The sequence below is a fragment of the Mustela nivalis genome, assembly GCF_964662115.1.
Source record: "Mustela nivalis genome assembly, chromosome: 18".
Taxonomy (NCBI): Eukaryota; Metazoa; Chordata; class Mammalia; order Carnivora; family Mustelidae; genus Mustela; species Mustela nivalis.
In genome coordinates this window covers 57,406,781-57,420,251 of record NC_139037.1, presented here as the reverse complement: position 1 = coordinate 57,420,251, position 13,471 = coordinate 57,406,781, and the positions used below count along the sequence as shown (strand labels likewise).

The 13,471-nt window shown below is 47.8% G+C and overlaps 1 protein-coding gene across 3 annotated transcripts in view; it reads right to left on the bottom strand.

Annotated features, from left to right (window-relative positions):
* SYMPK (symplekin scaffold protein) overlaps positions 1–13,471 on the bottom strand; it is a 36,310-nt gene that overhangs the window by 20,181 nt on the left and 2,658 nt on the right. For 2 of the 3 annotated variants that reach the window (XM_082710624.1, XM_082710623.1), the window contains exons 2-9: positions 12,257–12,380; positions 12,046–12,111; positions 10,695–10,748; positions 10,531–10,604; positions 7,902–8,028; positions 6,962–7,211; positions 4,821–4,991; positions 3,375–3,614 (exon numbers count right to left, since the gene is read on the bottom strand). In XM_082710624.1, the coding sequence (XP_082566750.1) occupies positions 3,375–3,614; positions 4,821–4,991; positions 6,962–7,211; positions 7,902–8,028; positions 10,531–10,604; positions 10,695–10,748; positions 12,046–12,111; positions 12,257–12,361 (1,087 nt within the window). In that variant the 5' untranslated portion in view covers positions 12,362–12,380. Of the gene's footprint in view, positions 1–3,374; positions 3,615–4,820; positions 4,992–6,961; positions 7,212–7,901; positions 8,029–10,530; positions 10,605–10,694; positions 10,760–12,045; positions 12,112–12,256; positions 12,381–13,471 lie in introns of all 3 variants that reach the window. The other variant, XM_082710625.1, reaches the window with a different exon arrangement.

Genomic DNA, 13,471 nt, shown 5'->3' with positions numbered 1-13,471 from the left:
CGGCCCTAGCAAGCAGCAGAGTGCAGCGGGCAAAGAGCTGGGCCACAGCCGTGCTTTGCCATCAAAGCACCGCGTGACCTTGGGGAAAAGACCTGCCTCTGTCCGTGCCCTGTTCTCCTTATCTATGAAATGGGAATAAGCCACACCAACCTGGCTGATGACACGAAACCCCAAGAAGGTGAAAAGATTAATTAATCATTTCCCTGAGCTTTATTGTTTAAAAACCTCGATCTCTGAAATAGGCTCAACCTCACCAAGAATCACGAAACATAAAGACAACCTAATAAGATAGTCTTTTTGCCTACATGATTGACAAAAAAATAAAAAGGCTGATAGTGGCAGCTGTTAGTAGGGGTATGGACTGTGCAGATGTGAACTGGTATGGCCTTCTAGAAGGGCAATTTGACTGTACTGCCAACTTTTAAATGTATGCACCTTTTGACTCAGCAAATCTACTTCTAGATATTGAGCCTAAACACTTAACTCATATAAATGTATAGTGAAGATACAAAGCACAGAGAAAAACCTTCATGTACAGAGATGTTCCCTGAAGCCAGATTTTTTTTTTTTTGAAGCTGGAATATTTAATAGGGTGATGGTTTAAGTAGATGATGGCAGAATATGGTGCAATGTAATAGGGGTTTTTTTTTCTTTGTTTTTAAGTAGGCTCCAGGCCCAGTGTGGGGCTTGGACTCATGACTTCACGATCAAGAATCTCATCCTCAACGGACTGAACCAGCCAGGCACCCCTGCTATTCAGTCTCTTAAAAAAGTTTGCAGCACACGTAACAGAAAGCTGACACTCTGCATTAACCAAGAGCAAGGGCACACACAAGTCAGCTACGAAAGGCTGAACAGAACGGACACTTCACAGACACGCAAATGGCTAATAAATGTAAAATGACACACACACAGCCGGACTGCAACATGTGCAAGAAAGCGAATCTAAACCAGGGATACCATTTATACCCAAAGGGTTTATGGAGCACCCAGGGCTAGGAAGAGTGGGGTAATGGGCATTCACATACCACATGGTGGTGCAGGTTCTTGGGAAAACAGTTTGGCAACAGCTATCAAGAATGTCCATGCATGGGTGCCTGGGTGGCTCAGTGGGTTAAGCTGCTGCCTTTGGCTCAGGTCATGATCTCAGGGTCCTGGATCAAGCCCCACATCGGGCTCTCTACTTAAGAGGGAGCCTGCTTCCCCACCCCCCCCACCACACCTGCCTCTGCCACTTGTGCTCTCTGTCAAATAAATAAATAAAATCTTAAAAAAAAAAAAAAAAAGTCCATGCATACAGTAGCAATGAGCACATTCAGCACTCAGATCTTGGCTTTTGAAACTACTGCCTGCTTAAAAGAAACCAGGGCTCCTTAGGAGAAAAGGCTGCTCTCAAGGCTGGGGTAAGGAAAGTACAAGGGGGGCGGTGTGCCTGGGTGGCTCAATGGGTTGAAGCCTCTGCCTTTGGCTCAGGTCATGATCCCATAGTCCTGGGATTGAGCCCCAAATCGGGCTCTCTGCTCAGCGGGGAGCCTGCTTCCTCCTCTGTCTCTGCCTGCCTCTCTGCCTACTTGTGATCTCTGTCAAATAAATAAATAAAATCTTTAAAAAAAAAAAAAAAAAAAAAAAAAAGGAAAGTACAAGGGGAGTCCAGAACATCATGTTGTGCCAGAAAGTAAGAAGTGCTCAGAACAACTTGCGGGACACACCAAGGGGTCATAGGAGCCAGCTCAAAGGCTTCCCGGGCTCAATACGAGGCAGTGTGAGGCACAAAATGAGTACCGAGAGTAATGGATCACAGTCTGGAGAGTAAGTGAGAATCCACGAGCACAGCGGATAATGAAGTAGGGAGAAGAAAGCTCTTCCTAACAGAATGCTGACTGATAAACACAGAAGGAAAGCTTCTCATAATCATTAGAGCGATAGCACATGTTAAAATCACTGGGTCAGGGGCGCCTGGGTGGCTCAGTGGGTTAAGGCCTCTGCCTTCGGCTCAGGTCGTGATCCCAGGGTCCTGGGATCGAGCCCCGCGTCGGGCTGTCTGCTCTGCGGAGAGCCTGCTTCCTCCTCTCTCTCTCTCTCTGCCTGCCTCTCTGCCTACTTGTGATCTCTGTCAAATAAATAAATAAAATCTTAAAAAAAAAAAAAAAAAGAAATCACTGGGTCAAACTGTGAAGGGGAACAGGTAGTTTTACACAGTACCAGTGTCTTCCTCAACTTAGGATTTACAATGGGGAAAAGTGCACTTATACTAGAGAAACCTGGGAGGCACTATTTCAACCAACTGATCCACGCTCCCATCACCAGTAAGGGGACAAATAGGTATCATGTGCCTCCTGACACCCCATGGAGACAGTCAGAGCATCAACTCTGCAGTGTCCCTCCCCCAAGTGCAGAACCTAGATGCAGTCAGGAGGCCACAGCAGACGAGCCCAAAGAGAGGGACATTTGACCCAAAGGTGGTCCTGGGCTCTTCACAACAGCAAGGTCACGAGGCAGAGGAAGGCTGTGGGATAAATTAGGGAGGCTAAGGAGGTGCAACGTGTGAGGGGATGTAGGCGCTTTCTGGACTATTCTTGTGACTTGTCTGAATGTACAAAGTTACTTCAGAATAAAAAGTTTGAGGAAACAGTAAAACTGGCGAGCAAAAAAACAGCTTTAAATGCACCAATCCCTCTACTAGGAAACTTTCTAGTAGTGGACAGGCACTCAAGACTCTCATACTATAGCAATCTCTACACTTAAAAAAAAGGGGGCGGGGGGACACAAATGTCCATCACCAGGAGGAGTGGTTAAAGCGATCCACAAGCACTAGAGACTATAATACCACCGTTAAAAGGATGCAGCAGAGGGGTGCCTGGGTGGCCTAGCTGTTGTCATCTCCGGGTTGTGAGATCAGGCCTTGCATCTGGCTCTGCACTCAGTGGGGAGTCTGCCTGAGGATTCTCTCTCTCTCTCTGTCTCCTCCTGCCCCTCCCCCAGCCCTGCACCAGCCCTGTCTCTAAAATAAATAAATACATAAATAAGAAATTACTTTAGAAAGAAAATCCAATTATAAAGGAAACAAAGGAAATGAGAACTCAGGTATTTCTGAAAGAAAACATATGGGTTAATACTTAGGGAGTGGTTATTTTGGGGACAGGAATAAGAGGGAGACTTCATTCCATTCCTTTCTGCACGATTCAAGTAATTCATAATTACATGTGCATCACACATTTCAATAATTCTGATCTCATCTGCTATGTCATATCCTTACACTGTAATTTGCAATATACTATTAACTAATACAAATGAAACTCATAGTTAAATGTAAGTGAATGGGGCCATTCCTTGCCACCACCTCTGGCAAGGCCTGGCCCAGCCCCTCAGCTCACCCAGCTTCATCTTCTTGAGCGTGGAATCAGAGTCGTCTCGGGGCCGCTTGCGGGCGTCCTTGCCGCTGGGCATGTTGCGGGCGATCTCGGCCTGGGGCGTGCCCAGGTCCACTAGCAGGGTGGTGATCTGGGCCTGAAACTCCAGGGAGGCTGGGTGCTTCAGGACACTCAGCAGGTGCAGCTTGAGGTTCTTGCGCACACTGCTCACCTGAGATTTAGCCAGCGTCGGGGGCAGGTTGGCTGTGAGAAAAGAAGTGGAAGCTTTGTTCTGTGCACACAGCCCACGGGGCCCTGCTCATCTCACTGCCCAAGCCCCAGTGAGAGGGGTGGCTGCAGGCACCTCCTAGAAAAGTTCCTTTGCTCTCGGATCTACTGCGTACAAGCTGATGCTTAAAACCCTCAAGAGGCTTCCATCAGGATTAATCAACCTTAAAACAAAAAGGAGGCTCACCCTTCTTTTTATTAAACATAAAGGCTCATCACCCCCCGGTCTGGAATTTCCAGTGTGCGTCCCCTGGGGAAAGCTATCATCACCATTGTCACCTCCACAATCCCCCCAACTGGTCCCCCCAACAGTGCGCCTTGTTGGTCCTGCCACCAGAATGACTGTCCCATATCTAACAGTCACCTTGATGAACAAGCCTTCCCTGTTCCACAGAGAAAGAGGATGCCTGTAATTTTGCCTGCCCAGGATCCTTCCCTCCTTCCTCAGCCAACAATGCTCCCATTTTCCTTTGAGGGAACCACCCCGGCTCCATTCTCAGTCCAAGTGGGCAACAGACTCAGGCCAGTCAGAACAATGCAATCCCATGGCCACTGTGATTGGTCCAGAGAGAGGCTATCAATGTCTTCTCAGCCAATCAGGAACAATGGGCATCAGTCTTTGGACTTTTGCTGGAATGATGGGGAAGGAAACACTCTGTCCCCTGGGGTTGCCAAGTGGACAGAATGGAAGCCTGGGGCCATCAGGGGCCATCTTTGCTATCTCAAGGCAAGAGACACAGAACAAAAAAGCCAACAAGGAGGAATTAAGAGCCAAGAAATGGAGACAGATCCACAATCTGTTCGTATTCACACCTCAAGCCTGGACATTTCAGTTTTCACACATGTACGAAAGTAGAGAAAAGACTGTTACAAATCACTAGGTACCCAACACTTTCCTTCCTGCTTTTTTTGTTGTTGGAATGTTGGAGGGGGGAAGGCTGGAATATCTTAAAGTATTCCACAGACATCATGTCATTTCATCCACACATACCTTAATATTAAAGTCAGCTTTGAAACAGCTGTCACACGCAACCAAAAGATTCCTGTCTAATCCAGAGAATGCTTCTGGTGTCCAGACCTACTAAATGGATGAATCCCTCATGGACCCACGATCAGGCTCACATTTTCTCAGGACAGAGCAGACTGGCCAGTGGAGAGTGGGAGGGGAGGGGACCAACCTACCATGCAGGGTTTCATAGGCCTGGATCACCTCTGACATGAACATGGGCCTCTGGCGGGCGATGTTGGCAAGGGAGCCCAGCGCTGTGGTCAGGTTGATGGAGGAGATGGCGGGGTGCACCATGAACTTGAGCAGCTGCTCCAAGGCTGCCTTGCCTTCTTCCCACAGCACATCTAATGAGGGAGAGAAGAGTACCAGTTAGCAGGGGCCTTTCTCCCTGGCCTCTGCAAAGAGTAGCCTTTGGCGCCAAAAGGAGAAAGATTCTTACACATGATGGCTCAGAAGCGCTGAAAAAAACCCAGAAAACTTAGTGGTTGAGGAATCCTATGAGGCAGACTATTAATGAGTATAAAAATTTAGGGGCACCTGGCTGGTTCAGTCAGTAGAACATGCAAATCTTAATCTCAGAGTCATGAATTCAAGTCCCACATTGGGTGTGGAGCTTACTTAAGGGAAAAAAAAAGGAACAAAAAATTAGAGATGATGCTCAGAGCATGAGATTCCAGCAGTGAACGACTAGAAATGATTTTAAATATCCAACTATAGGAATCTGATGATGTGTGCGATATTGAGATAAAACTTTAACTATGTAAAAATGTGTATGTACACACAGACAAAGCACTCAGTCCTTTGTACTACCACTCTCTGTGATCTGGTCCCCCAAAGTTAACCTTTAATAACTTTGGTGGATATCTTCCTTGACACTTTCTATGAAAAAATACACTGGAGGGGGTGTCTGGGTGGCTCAGTCATTTAAGCATCTGCCTTCAGCTCAGGTCATGATCCTGGGGTCATATATATATATAAAATGGGGTTTTATATATATATATATAAAATGTCCATTTCTGAGGAAGAAAGGTCTGGAAAGAAACATACTCTTAGTAATATTTATCTCTGGGAAGCAGAACTGGGGAGTGGTATTTTCCCTTTATACCCCTCTGTTGTGTTTTGCTTGATACCTCACTAGTGTACATGAACCATACTTATAATTTGCAATTGAGAAAACAGTTAAGGGGTGTCTAGGTGACTCCTGATTTTGGCTTGGGTCATGATCTCGGGGTCGTGAGACTGAGCCCTGCCCTAGGCTCCAAGCTGGGTGTGGAGCCTGCCTAAGATTCTCTTTCTCCCTCTTCTCTCTGTGCACCCCTACTTGCACATGCTCTAAATAAATAAATAAATAAATAGATAGATAGATATTTTAAAGGGGGGGGCACCTGGGTGGCTCAGGTTTTTTTTTTTTTTTTTTTAAAGATTTCATTTATTTATTTGACAGAGAGAGACCACAAGTAGGCAGAGAGGCAAGCAGAGAGAGAGAGAGAGAGGAGGAAGCAGGCTCCCTGTCGGGCAGAATCCCTGATGTGGGATTCGATCCCAGGACCCTGAGTTCATGACCTGAGCTGAAGGCAGAGGCTTAACCCACTGAGCCACCCAGGTGCCTGGTGGCTCAGTTCTTAAGTGTCCAACTCTTGGTTTTGGCTGGGGTCTTGATCTCATGGGTCATGAGACTGAGTCCCACTGTGGGCTCTGCTCAGTGAGGAGTTGAAGATTCTCTCCCTCTGCCCCTCCTCCCACTCATGCTCTCTCTCTCAAATAGAGAAATCTTAAAAAAAACCCCAAAAAACCCACTTAAAACTAGCTACCATTTACTGAGTGCTCATATCCTCATGGAACCTCTCGACAAACCCATGAAAGGGGTACTACTACAGCTCCACTTTACAAAAAAAGAAATGAAGCTCAGAGAGAAGTAATTTGCCCAAGTTCACATTTTAAGTGGTGAAGCTGGGATTGGATCCTGTCATTAGAGTTCTTAACCAATGTCTTTTTTTTTTAAGAGATTTTATTTATTTGATTAAAAAAAAAAGTGTGTGTGGGGGCACGCACACATCTAGGGCAGGAGTAGAGGAGTAGAGAGGGAGGAGAGGAAAGACTCTCAAGCTGATTCTGCTCAGCACAAAACCCGATTGGCTCGATCCCTGACCCTAAGATCATGACCTGAGCCAAAACCAAGAGCCAGATGCTCAATCGACTGAGCCACCCAGGTGCCCCTCTTAATCAACAGAATGAAAAACTGAGAAAAAAAGAGGGAGGAAGGGAGTCTGTGTAGTTTGTGACTGACAGATGGGACGAGCTGATGGATACTCACTGTACTGGATATATGGGTGGTCACGAGGGATGCGGTCTAAGCTGATGTCATGCTCCTGGCGTCGGGGCACCTCCGAGTCAGCCATGCGGGGTGACAAGGTGACAATGAGACCCTCCACAAACTTGATGGCGTGGGTGCGGATGCCGTCATTGTCAGAATCCAGCAGCAGAATGATGTCCGCAGCCATGGCAGACACCATGTCCCAGCAGGCCTCTTGGAGCTCACTGATGACTCGTGACTTTACCATCCACTGTGAGGGGCCAGGGAGGAATGGAGACAGAGAAAGGGACAAGACATCGATTGCCAACTCCATCACTACCCAGAGACCCATGAAGATGATGAATAAATTCATTTGGGAAATGTACTGAGCTACAGTTCTGCCCCAGGCCCCGTGTGAGATGATACTGGAGATAAGACCCAGGTCAGGTTCTGCCTTCATGAGGTTCACAGACAGCGACAACCCAGAGTGAAAAGGCTCAAATCTTAAGACAAAGGAGTAAAAATGCTGCCTGCACAACGTGGTGGCCAAGAGTAAATGGATTCATTTATTTCATTAATGCTAATGAACACCTCACCAGTGCATGCTTTTCCTTATAGCACTGACCTTGGTGCCAAATGAAAATTTCTGTGATTCTCTGATAAGCATCTATCTCCCTCACTGGGCCATGAGCACCTTAAAGGCAGGACCAACCCATCTGAGTCACAGAGAAAGTACTCAGGGAATGTTTGTGCAGCACCTGAGTGTTTGGATGGATGGATGGATGGCGACTCCCTGTTAGGAAATTAGAACCCTCGTCGCCTGTTCCTGAAGATCAATAGCATGTCTTGCCCATAAAGAGTCTATCTGTCCCTGGTTTAACTGACCTGCCCCTGTGTCCCAAAGAAGCTGTAAATGAGACCTGTGAGATCAGGATGACCCTGGGTGGGAGGGAGCACCTACCTGCAGGGCCACCTTGTAGAGCTGGGTCATGGTGAGGATGGCCTTCTTCACCACATTCACATTCTCGTCCCTCAAGAGCATGTTGAGGTTCGCAATCAGTTTCAGCAGTAACTCAATGTCTCGTTTGCTGGGGGGATAAAGAAAAAAGGTCAAGGTCATGGTCAGGGTGTGGTCTTGGGGTATGTGAGGGAAGCCTGGGGTCCATGAGGAAAGGGAAATCAAGGTCAGTTGTTGCGAGGAGACTGAGGGGGAGCAAAGTCAGGGACTGCATCTGTCTTGTTTGTCAACATGTCCAGAAACCAAGAACATTGCTTGGCACCTTTGGATATAGCCACCCACGAACCCTCTCTCTGGGTTAGCCCTGCAATGCCCACTCTTTCACTCTTTCACCCAGCTGTTCCCAGGGGAAGAGCTGAGCTGTTCCCAGGGGCAGCACAGCCAGACAACTGTGGGAATCTGGACAAGCCAACTGTCTCATTTAGGATAGTACTTCCCTCATAGCTTGTTGTGAACACAGCAATACTTGTAAAGTACTTAGTACGGTATAAAAAGCATTCAGAAACAAAAACTCTTTATTATTTTCCGGCACTTTGTTTTATGAAATCCCCAGTTTTGTTCACTCATTTGTTTACCTCAGTCTGAGGGCTCTGAAAGCAGGGGACCCTTTCTGGTCATACGAGCAGAGTCTTGTTTTTTTGTTGAAGAATGAAATATGTGTTTGATGAATTAAAAAAATTCAAGAAGGCCACACCTAGACCTCAGATCATGAATATAATTTTTACAACATTCTATAATCTGAAGTTAAATATTAAGCTAATCAGCCAAAAAATACGGAACTCGGGGCACCTGGATGGCTCAGTTCGTTAAGCGGCCAACTCTTGATTTCGGCTCAGATCACGATCTTGGGGTCACGGGATTGAGCCCCGACTTAGGCTCTGTGCTCAGGAAGAAGTCTGTTTGAGATTCTCTCTCTCTCCCCTGCCCCCCAACCCAGCTCACGTGCATGTGTGCTCTAATAAATAAATCTTAAAGAAAAAATGAAACTCAACTGCCAGCTATGTGAAATCAGAAGCAGTATCTGTACTTAGTCACTGCTGTATTCCTATAGCCAAGACACAAATGCCTGGCACATACCTGTTGAATGCATATTGAAATTTACCACAAATTCTCCCAGTAAAAAGTGAAGATTATGAATTTGGGCAACGGCGTTACAGATATGGGTTAAATCTGCAGCCCTGCCACATACTGGCCCTGTGGCCTTAAGAAACTCACTTCACCTCTCTGAGTCACAGTTTTGTCTTCCTATAAATGGGCCACAAAACTAATCCATGGTGTTATTTTTGAAGATCGAAGTACATAACAAATTAGGTAAAGCATTTAGTACAATGCCCGACAAAGAGAAAACAGTCACTAATTAGGGGCTATTTCATTTCCTCTGAGTCACAAAGCATCCAATAATTGCTGAATGAACAAATGACTCAGCCTGAACAAATCACTTCATCATTCTGAGCCTCAGTTTCCCTTTCCTTAAAAGGCAGATAACAAAGCCTCCATTCCCAAGGCCGCTGTGAAGGTTACAGGTGAAGAGAGAGGAGGGGACTTAACAGAGCAGAGCACATGGCAGAGTAAGCTTCCCACATGGTCACTCCTCCAGTTATTCTTGTTCAACAAATACGTATTCAGTGCTTCCTCTGTGCCAACACTGTCCTGGACATGGGGATACAGCAGTCCGCCATACAGAGAAGGCCTGCCCTCGTGGAGCTGACATTTTTGAGGGGAAGAAAAGACAGTGCAGAGCGGGTGCCAGTGGTGGGGGGCTGCACTAGCAGGGCCAGGAGAGGCCGGCTGAGGAAGACCAGAGAGAAGTAAAGGAGCGAGGGGTGGGGGGGGCTCCCTGGGGATGAGAATCCCTTGCAGGCACAGCAAGCTGAAAGAATAGTAGGTTTTGAGAATAGGGAGGCTGGAGGGTGTCAATAAAGATCAGGGAAGGCACCAGGGAAGATGGGATAAAGGGGAGGAGTCTGGGTTTCTATCTAAGTGAGCCAGTGGGCCAGTGGAGTTCTGAGAGCAGGTGAGCACCGAGAGCTGGTTTACGTTTTAGCAGGATCACTCTGGCTACTGTGTGAGAGGAAGCAGGGCACGGGTCTGGTACTTCCTTTGGGGAGGTTAAAAATGTGTTGGAACTAGATGGGTGAATGTGCTAAATGTCAGTGAATTTTTTACCTAAAAATAGTTAATTTTATAGTATGTGAATTTACTTCAATTAAACAGAAGAGAGGGAGGGAAAGCAGGAGAACCAGACAGAAGGCCACTGGAGCCACCTAGGTGGGAGGTAATGGTGACTTGGAGCAGCCTAATAGCCAAAGAAGTGGTTGAAAAATGCCCAGATGCTATTCAGATTTTGAAGGCAGAGCTGAGAGTCCTTACTGATGATGTAGACGTGAAGTGTAGGAGAAGTAGAGCCATCATGAATGACTCCACGACTCTGACCTTATTAAGTATTTGCTGAGGAATCAGTGTGCATGGCAGGGAAAAATGGACCCGAGAAGCAGAGAGAAGGGCCAGGCGGGGAGCGGAAGAGGCTATCTCCACCGGGGTGCTCCCAGGGGCTCCCTGCGCCACCCCGTACCATGCCTCCTCGATGAAGCCAATGACAAATTTGCGCACTTCGATCGACTTGTCCGCTTGGAAAGCGATGATCTCCTGCCAACATCAAGAAGGTGGTCAGGGCCGTACCAGGATCCATCCCCTTAACCCTATACCCACACCCTTTCTCTCCCACGGGTCACTCACATCCAGGAAGTTGTCTAGTAGTGTAGGATCTTTGTTGATGATCAGTTCTTGGACCTAGAAGGACACTGGGGATGAGGAGGAGGGCCATACATATAAAAGCAGGCTCCAATCAGTTCAGACAGGAGCGTATAAGAGAAACAGCGTGGAGACAGGCAGCAGATAAACTCAGTTCAATCCTGGCTCTGCCACTCCCAACCATGGCCTGGGCAAGTGGATTCCCCCAAATTTGTTTGCTCCTCTACAAAAGGAGGATCTTAAACACCAACTCATAGGGCTCTTGTGAAGCTTTAATAAGAAGATCCTATAAGGAGGCATAAGGTCCTGGTCAGTAGGAAGCACAAGACACATGATGGAGGCTAAGGAAGAGGGGAATGCTGCCAGAATTCCTTCCGGAGGCTCATCCATCAACTCTCTCCACTCTCCTTCTGTTTCTACTCCTCAATCACACTGCCACAATTCATCAGTCATTTCATGACAGTGAGAACCTATTTCCTGATGTCCTTGGACTTGCCAGGTTCTTTGGAATAAGCCCTTCCCACAGACATTTTCACAGAAGCCCAGTGCCAGCAGTGGTCTGACTCGCACTGCTAAGAGGCTGAGTCAGCCAGCCATCCACGGCTACACGCTGTACACACGGAGCAAGCAGCAGAACTAAGGTTCTCACCCACACAACCTGACCCCCTCCAACCCTGAACTTTACCTTCCTCCCAGTCTTAACCACACCCGGCCCCTCCCCTCCAATTCTTCCTGTCTTCTTTTGCCTTTGTGTAATCTATTGTGCCCTCCACTTCACTTGAGACATCCTCCCTCTCTCACTTAACCTGTTTCTCTCCTCATCCTCCAGGTCTCCGCTCCCAGGTGCCCTCTTCCGGAAAGCCCTCCCAGACTTCCCACCCACAGGCCGGGTCAGCAGGCCCCTCAAGGCTCCTCAGCAAGCTGGGTTCCTCCAACCCACCCTGCCTTGCCCACTCTGTTTCCACTGTCTGGTGGCCTATACGTCTTCCCCGCTAAACAGGAACCTGGCAGAGAGGAAATACAAGGATGAAGAGCGGAGGATTTGGATCTGGAATCCAGCATGCCAAGTCCCAGTTCAGCCAGCTCCTAGCCGACTGACCTGAGGCTCATTAATTTAAGTTCTGAAACTCCGCTTCTTTCTGTAGAAACTGGGGACCAAATTACCCAGAGCTTTTGTGAGAATTAAAAGAGAGCATGCCTGTACAGCACTGGGCACCGCAGCAAGCATATCCTAAATGCCTAAATGGGGACACTGGTGTCAGACCAGTATCTTCTTTTTCACGTTCCCAGCCCCTCCCCTTGTGCTGCTTAGCCCGGCATCACCCCAGCCCCTCACCTGCTTGAGTACTGTGATCTTTGAATCATTGGTGATTAGTGCTGCCTGGTTCAGGAGATCCACCACCTGGAAGGAGGAGGAGAGGCAGGGGATGGTGCTAGCTTTACCAGCCCAGCCCCTTTGGTACTCCCTGGGCTCCGCACCTGGGGGTGGACTGCCCTAAAGACAGGGGCTGTGCCTCCCCATTCTAAGCCCTTCCCTCCATGCTCACTCTCTCTGAGGTGGTCATGCCATCGATGCCTGGCCCCTCCTCTTGTGTGAAGAACTGTGATGCCACACTCCGCCTAGTGACACTGTCGCCACTGCTGCCTGCCATGGCTGCTGTCCGGTACTTCCTGGAGAAAAAGAGGATTGATCAAGCTCTGGGACCCTGTGGATAGGCTGGACCTTCACTCAACTGTCCACAAAGGAAGCAACCCTCCTTTCCATTCTGTCCTGTCCCTGTTGGGTCTTCTGAACTCCGTCTCCCATCAAGGCTGTCTCAGACTTGCAGACTGTGTGTGTACATAGGGGTTATGATTTGGGAGAGACAGAGGTCTCCCAGGTTGGAGGAAGTCCCTTGTGGAGTGCCAGGCCTCACCTCCAGGACTTTGCCTATAGCAGGCTGACCACAAACATCTGCTTAATGACTGAACAAATGAACACACAGCAACCTCCTTGCTGGTTTCAGGGACTCGTCATGCCATCGGGGCTGTACTTGGGACCAGACATGACAGCAAGCTTTCTGCAAGGGAGCTCTGAGGAATACCAGTCACAGAGTCCTACCAGGTAAGTATTCAACACATCCAAAAGGCCTAGTTAAAATAAATTAGGTTTCAGTCATTTTCTGGAGTATTATGGAGTTGGTTTTTTTTTTTAAAAAGGGGAGTGGGGGAAGGGGAACTTTTGGGCATCTGTCCCAGAGTCATGCTTGGCAGAACTATTTAATAAGGATCAATTATTGGGGTGCCTGGGTGGCTCAGTGGGTTAAGCTTCTACCTTCGGCTCAGGTCATGATCCCAGGGGCCTGGGATCGAGTCCCGCATGGGGCTCTCTGCTCAGCAGGGAGCCTGCTTCTCCTCATCTCTCTCTCTGTCTGTCTCTCTGCCTATTTGTGATCTCTCTCTCTGTCAAATAAATAAATAAAATCTTTAAAAAAAAAATAAGGATCAATTACAGCAAAAGACTATTAGCAACCCAAGTGTTCTCAAACAGGGAGACTGACTGAAAAAACCAAGATAAATCCACATAACAAAATACTATGCAACTGTAAAAAGAAACGAGGGATGGGGGCGCCTGGGAGGCTCAGTCAGTTAAGCATCTGCCTTCAGCTCAGGTTGTGATCCCAGGAGAGTCCCACGTCTGATTCCCTGATCAGTGGGAGCTTGCTTCTCTCTCTCCTCCCCATTCATGCTCTCTCTCGCTATCTCTGTTTCTCTCTCAAATA